Source organism: Stegodyphus dumicola, chromosome 2 (assembly GCF_044657685.1).
Source record: "Stegodyphus dumicola isolate Sdum_Otavi_A_Nest chromosome 2, ASM4465768v1".
NCBI classification, from domain to species: domain Eukaryota; kingdom Metazoa; phylum Arthropoda; class Arachnida; order Araneae; family Eresidae; genus Stegodyphus; species Stegodyphus dumicola.
The window spans coordinates 244,149,642-244,157,679 of NC_140769.1; the positions used below are offsets into that span (position 1 = coordinate 244,149,642).

General features: G+C 33.9%; 1 protein-coding gene across 1 annotated transcript in view; it reads left to right on the forward strand.

Moving 5' to 3' along the window:
* The window catches only part of LOC118192877 (dynein axonemal intermediate chain 1-like), a 107,684-nt gene extending 102,122 nt beyond the window's left edge, over positions 1 to 5,562 (forward strand). The window contains exon 19 of the mRNA XM_085810272.1: positions 1,333 to 5,562. Within this exon, the coding sequence (XP_085666398.1) occupies positions 1,333 to 1,425 (93 nt within the window). The 3' untranslated portion in view covers positions 1,426 to 5,562. The remainder of the gene's footprint in view (positions 1 to 1,332) is intronic.
* Positions 5,563 to 8,038: the final 2,476 nt, after the last annotated feature.

Sequence of the window (8,038 nt, forward strand, 5' to 3'; positions counted from 1 at the left end):
TTCTATAGAGAATTTTTCGTGGCGTCTGTACGAACGTATGTACGTACGTACGTATCTCGCATAACTCAAAAACGAGTAGCCTCAGAACGTTGAAATTTTCTATATAGGACTACTATAACATGTAGATGTGCACCTCGTATTTTGGTTTCAATCGGCCGCGCCAAACGTATATAAATATATTTATAAATATATCCACTCTGTTACCCGGCTCAGTGATCTCAGTTTCTTTACTCTTATATGTTTGTAAATTGTACATTTTTTGCTTTAAAAATGATTGAATTATGTTGTTTTTATCTTCCGGTTAAAGTTTTTATGCCTTTCGTAATTCTGGAAGCAATATTTGTACAATTATCAACAATTTAAAAGCTGTTTAAGTGCGGTTAAGTTTTAAATAACATGGCGGACATATTTGTTTACATTTGAAACAGCAGAATTGTAGATTTGTTGCCAATCTAGAGAGACAAAGCTTCGCAACACAAAAATAACGCCTTCATTTATTATTGCGAATTAAATCATGCTTAATCCTTTCTGGAATTTTTTCAAGGAAATAAGTATTTAAGATTTACTTCGTAATTTTTAATACAGATATTTTGAGTTTTTATGTATTTTTGCCTTGTCGTGAAGTGAGAACTGAATTAATTGAATGAGAAGAACTCAATAGTCTGTGAAAAATGTTTCTTTTTTGTTTTGTTCGCTTAATTTCTTTTATACATCGTTCTAGCTTTATTATAGTATTTGAACAGAACATGTGGCAACGATTAGATAATTCTTTAAATGATATAAATTTTGTGCATTCTGAGTTATAATATGAACGAAATATAATACTGTTAAGTAAACCTAGCGCCAGAGTGTCGCTATGGTAAACAAAGTGAATTTTAAAGAATGCATTTATTCTATTGTGGTTTATGCGCTGTCGGCGAAGTAGGTTTAATTCAATCTAATAAGTTTAAATAAAATGTAAGAAAAAATGCGTATAATTTAATATTCCGTACAAGGAAGTCATGTGGTGTTTTACATAAGATTTTTTTCTGTCTCATTGCAGCATTACTTTTTCTCTACGTTTTCTCTTTGTACTGCATACTTTTCTAGAATGAGCACTTGTGCATATGAAATCAGAAAGTTCAGAAGAGACAGCTTCATAAAATATTGTTAATAAATCTAACATTTATTTTAAACATATAGATTAAAATAAACGTTTCGATTTATTTATAAATTAGTTTCAAACCATTTTCTGTAAAATTAAGTTAATTATAAACGCTTAAAATAAACCTTTAGATTCATCAATAAAATACTACATTCAAATCACTTAATGTGTAATTCCTTCATTTGTAGGCTTTAGAAACACTGGATAAAGAAAAATTTATTTCTGGTGAAATTGAAAAAATGGAAAAACTTCTCGCACCAGCTAAAGGTAAAAGAAAATAAGAAAGAATCAGCTGATATGTATTTAAAGTCCTGCAATGTCAACATTTTGTTTCGCTGAAAATCAAATAAACATTTGAGTTTTGGAGCAAACAGGAGTTTTCATAATTTAAATGCCATTTTTATTACTTCTGTTTTGCAAATGTTTGAGTTTTACACGATTAACGAAAATACATGTGAAGAAACAAATATTTGGTTTTCGAAACGGATTGTAATTAAGAATTATTTGTTTACTGTCTGTGGTTAATTATTTGTTATTTGCGATTAACTGATTGTTTGTTGTTTACGGTTTATTTCTTAATACCTTTGGAAAACTTTGCAGTAGTCTGTCTAGTTTTTCGCGTTTATAAGAACTTTCTTGTTGATTTCAACGATGCAACCCTTTCTTAGCTTTTCGTGGTATTAGTTGCTACGGTCAAAAGTCTGTCATCAGTTTTTAAACTAAAACTTCCTGATAAGTTCATCGAGTTCAAAATTTTCCGCACACTCGTTGTCGATGACAATACAGTGTGGTGAAGCGATTTTTTCAAAATTCGATTTAGGATTTTTTAAATCTAATGTTGAAACAATTTTTCGCATATATCTTCGCTTAACGAGCATGTTAAAAATCTTAAAATTTGATTGTTTGCACAATTGAATATATAGGAAAAAAGTGTTTTATATGAAGTTTTTTATGTATTTTTTTTGGCGAATTTTCAAACCTCGCTCACTTTTCCGGCTATTTGACATGCATTATTTTAAATTTGAAGATCTAAAAATATATCGGATATAAGGCTTTGAAATTTTCACAGATAATTGAAAAAAATTTTCTCCCTCTTTTAAAACGAGAATGAGAAACAAATATTTAAATAGGCGAATTTTTATATATTTTTAAATATGTTTCAGACTTTAAAGCTGAAGGAGAATTGTCGGTTCTTTCTTTTGATCACGTGATTCATTTGTAGTTTCCAAGTTATAATGGCATTATATTTCATACTGTTTTTCGTGCTCTCGTGTAGATTTCTTTAATGCTTATTTATTTATTTATTTATTTAACTTATCTCCTTCTCCTTGCTAGAAAGAATTACTTTAAAAGAAATTAAGCTTGCTAAAGAAGGCATCTGCTATTATATGAATGCTGTTTTTCTTCCATTTTTCTTTATAGATATTTGTACTTTACTATTCATTTCTTTCATTAATCTCAAAAACAAGAGGGTTTCACAATTGATTACAGTTTCAAATTATTTGCAATGAAATCTGCCGAGGCATTTTAAATATTTCCCATTTTATAATTTTTCATATGCTTTTCATACGTGGACGATAAAATTCATTGAACTTCTTAAATTTTGTGCAATTTAAATATTTGCTGAGGCGAAGGATGATATGCCTATGGTAGCGCAACATAATGTAACGGCCCCAAACTTTGTAAACTCTTCGCTAAGGGTCTTTTTAATGTGAAAATTTTGAAAAAAACTAATAAAAATTATGGAAAGAAATGCTGTTGCCCATCGGTGTCTATCAATCATTCCGGTAACTTAGATCTATAGCTTGAGGATCACTTGCAATCCCGCCTTCTTAGCTTGCCCTAGTGGTGTAGTGGTCTGCACGCTGGGCGCATATTAACGAGGTCCGTGGTTCGATTCTCGGCGAGGGCATTGCTTATTTTTCACTTCTCCTGCTTTCAAAAAATCCTAATGTCTCTATACAAAGTCCTTGTCCCATCAGACAGTAAGTAGAAGAATTAATGATGTGGGTAGTGAAGTTTCAAATACTCTCAAGGGCATTTTGAGAAAATGCAAATTTTACTCTGTAGCTCTATGCTGACATCAGTCAGCTCCTTATCTTTGTCAAAACAAAAAATGAAGAATTTGAAATTCATGAAGAACTATTGGAATTAAAATTATTAGAAACTAGCACCAAAGGTATTGATGTATTCAACTGGATAATGTTATTTCTAAATATGGAGGTTCCGGGAAGTACTCTGGCATTGCAACAGAGGGAGCTAAAGCAACAGATGGAGCTCTGGCATTACAACAGATGGTTGGTCATTGAACTGGGTGAGTAGGACTGTGTAAAGAAAAAGGAATATATTGCTTTTTTTCCCACTGTGTTATCCACCAGGAGGCTCAGTGAGACAATGAAAACTGTTGTAAATTTAATAAAGGGAGGCAAAGCCCAGAGACACAGAACATTTATTGCATTTGTAGCCCCTTCGCGCCGACTGTCACGTATACGTGCCAGCAACGAACACACTTACCTACCGGCCGACACGCAGGCGTGCCAGAGGATTGTTCCGTTCTCTACCGACTGTCACGTATTTGTGCCAGTACTTTGGAACGTTTTTCAAACTATAATTTCTGCCACAAGATGGCACTGTATGTCCATATGGTTTCAGATACATGTAAATTAGACCTTCTACTCGAAATGAGAGAAGCATGACTCACATACACGTGTTTTTGATTATATAAACAAACGGGGAAATAAATGTTTCCGAATGGCGTGATTTATGACGTCTCTTTAAATCGCACTTTATTCACACGTGGTAGTTGTTTACTGTAAGTAGAGTAGTTTATTTGCTCTAAAGCGTTGGGTATTTCGGTTTGCAGTTCAGTTTTTAGAAAATAATTAGATCTTGTTAGACGTGAATTCTTTGTTTTTACCGTTGAAATGTCGAAGCGTCGAAAATGTTTAACAGAGCATGAAATAGCAGAAATGATGCAAAATATTTCAGATATTGATTCTGAAATTCTGATATTCTGATATTGATTCTGAAAGATTAACTGAAAGACATTTTCCAAAACTTTGTTCAGAAGAGACTGATAAGAAAATGAGACGACGATGCTTCGTTTGTTCACATTCCCGGAAAAATCCTCCAAAACGGCAAACGAGTGCAAGGAATGTAACGTAGGACTGTGTGTAGATCCCTGTTTTCAAATTTTTCATACGAAAAGAGAATTTTAAGTAATATATTTAGTTTTCAGATGTATAATGTTAAAATTCATAAAATGGTGAGTAATTAAAATAAAATGTGTAAAATATGCATTTAAACAAGAAATAAGGTAATTAAAGTATATATATATATAAATATCTATAAAGCATAAGCCGTTTAAATACTCTATAGAGCATTATTAAACAATGCGTTGATACTTCGGAAATTTCATGGATTTAGGCTTAGTAGCAAAAAAGCCCCCGGCCCTGGAGAGACGCTCGCGTAAGACACTGCCGGCCTCAGCGATAAGCGCGCGTTTTCGCTACCCGGCTCGAAGGGGGTAGACAATTTGGATGCTGAGTATGGTGACAATTTCATTGTACTGTCAAGTGCGCTGGCTAGATGCTGGAAATTGTCTGCAACAGTTTTTTGGGTTGAGGAATGGAATTCTTGCTTTTCTCAGAAAAGAAAACATGAGTATCAAGAAAAATTGGAAGAAATCCAGTTTTTAAATAATCTTGTTTTTCTGGCAGATTTAACATCCCATCTAAATGCTACAAACTTAAAACTACAAGGCAGAAAACAAAATATATCTCAGCTTTATGGACATATATAACATATCCCAGCTTTATGAACATTTTTGCTTTTGCAAAAACTTAATGTAAGGCAAATTGCACTGATGGCAAATAAAACGGCACACTTTCCATTTTGTCAGCAGTTGCTGAAAGAAGAAAATGACACAAATTTTAGTATGTTTCATGAAATAATTACTGATATCAAGAAAGAGTTCCAGGACAGATTCCGGGATTTTAACTCCTTAAAAAGAAAACTTTCATCGTTAAATAATCCCATGGATATTGAAGTAAGTGAAGTGCCTTTGCGACCTTCAAAAGGAAATTCGTAATCTTCAGGCAGATGCACTCTACCAGACTAAAAAGTGTGATGCCACTGAACATTCCTGGAAACTGATTTCTAAAGAACGTTTTCCCAAAATGCATAAATTCTCTTTGCAAATGTTATCGCTGTTTGCCAGTACATATGTGTGAGAAAGTGCTTTTTCTGCTCTCAAGCATATTAAATCAAAAACAAGAAATCGCATTGAAAGTGCTTCACTGGCATCGAGTCTGCCTTACTGAAATTACAGTGGACATTGATAAACTTGTACCAAAAAAAAAAGCAGTGCCAATCATCACATTGATTTCTAGACTGTAAAATAAAGTGATATATTAAAATAGTGATTTATATGTAATTCATTTTCTTTCTTTAATGTCCCTGGCCCTCACTCTCCTATATTAAGGTTTAATTGGCCCTCGAGTAACTAAAGGCTGGACCACACTGGTTTTTCTTATACATTTATTTGAAGCAAAAATGAAATGTATAAGTTTAAAATAATTTTTTAAAAATTCATTAGTTACAGTGAGCGGAAAATAAAGAAAGCTAATAATTTTGAGCTTTATCACATATTAATTAAGAGAAAAGAATTATATTTGTTGAATGTCAGTTAAAGATCATATTATAAATAAATATCTTTTTATCACTAATACGTGCTGGCTTTTAGTTACCATGAATCACAACACATATTTTAATATCTGGTGTCTTTCCGTTTCAACGACAGACATCATTCTTTCAAACATATATCTCTCCCTTTTAAACTTTAGCAGCATTTGTACTACCCCGTACCTCAAACGCGCGTGTTCTGGCATCACAGTTTATAAGCGAAATAAAGTATAGGGGCGTATAATTTCCTAAATTAATTATTTTCTTAATACAACACATGTTCTGCACAAACACAGAACTATGTGTTGATACAGTTATGAGATATCTTATCGATAAGAAGTATTTAACTTATACACGCACAGAATATAGTAGCTAATTTCACAAAAATAAAAACAGCAAATGCCGCTCAATGACTGGATACAGCACAGACATTACTTTGCCATATTTAGATGAGATAAGGCATGTGAACCAGACCGCTAGTAATTGATAACATAGATAATAACGATCGACCGTTCTTAAAACTTTCCCTAAACGTATTTTGATACGCTCTAAAAGTGCAGACAGTAATTTGTTTACTCATACCATGTTTTTAATTACGGGTGTTTGATAAAAATCAATCTTGAATTTATTGAAGTGGAATAAACACTATAGTGTTTCATTCGAAATCAAAGAATCATCCTAATATTGGCAATTGCAAATACAAATAGACTTGAAAATACAAATAGACTTGAATATTATAATACAAATAGTATAATACAAATAGACTTGAAAAGATGAATATTACTTATCAATAAATTATTATTGAAAGCACTGACGATGGATTCTGTACACCCTTGATATGGCTCAGACGAGCGAACTTCGATATGGGTATCTAGATACATTTCTATCTAGGCCAGAATACTCTTTGAAAATCCCTAAGAAATAAATTTTTAGGGGAAAATGTTATTTCTTACATAAATATTCAAACCAGATTAGAAACGTGAGTTTTCATAAGATTAATCATAACAGCCTACTTAAATTTAATGTATAATTGCAATGCGTGGGAACAAATAGAGTAATGTAGATAAAAAGAATAAAAGAAATATGCTGAAAGCCTTAAAAGACTTTAAAATTCTCGATGTGTTTTTCATGCTTGCCATGGCAAATGTCCATTTCTAACTACCTCCACATTTGCCTCATCTGTTTTAGTAGTGCCCTTGGAGATGTTTCAATTACATAAAGTTTGCGAGCAACAAAATTGGTCACCATTCACTTCAAACTGTAGTATGTGACATTATCAAACTTCAAAGAGTGGTACGTGGCAGGTTACTTAACAGGCAATGCAGCTGTCCACGATCGTCAGCAAGCTGCTTTCCCCGCTCTTTCACCGAGTTTAATACAGCATAAATTCTTCGCTTAATGTTACATAAAGAAAAAATACACTGGTGAAAGAAATTTAGAGAATTTTCATATTTGATCTACGATCTCCAAAACTACTGGACAGATTTTAATAAAATTTGGTGTGAACATAGTTTAATATAATACAAACAAAATAAGCATTCAGCAGTTATAATAGACACACATGTTCATGTGTAACATGAGGTCATGGAGTCTGAAGATCTGAAACAACGGTTGCAGAAGACACAAAAGAAATGGGTTAATAGGGGGTATGGTCCCCTCTTACAGCAATACAGGCCTCGCAGCGTTATGTCATACTGGAAAGCAACGTGATGCAGTTTATCACTGCCTGTGGCAACTAGTCCCACTCATTCAGCAACGCTGTTTTTAGTTCCTGGATGGTTCTCGGAGGGGGGTTGTGAATTGTAGTTGTTCTCCCCAGAGCGTCCTAGATATGCTCTATAGAGTTGAGATCTGGAGGTTTGGCTGGCCAATCCATGCGGCGAATATCCTCACTCTCGAGAAATTCGTAGACCAGAAGTGCTCTATGTGGCCTCGCGTTATCGTCCTGTAAGGTGAACTCGGGGACCACTGCACCCCCACCCCGGAAAAGGCGAACATAGGGCTCCAAAACCTCATCCCTATACCTCACCCCAGTCACAGAGCCTCTGTCAAAGACGTGGAAAGGTGTGCGGCCATGCAACATGATGCCTGCCCAGATCATTACACTGCCACCACCATAATTGTTGATTTCGCGGATATTGGAAGGTAGGTAGCGGGTCCCTGCTTCTTTTCATATGAAAGTACGGCGAGAATCGGTGGTTAGGCTAAAAC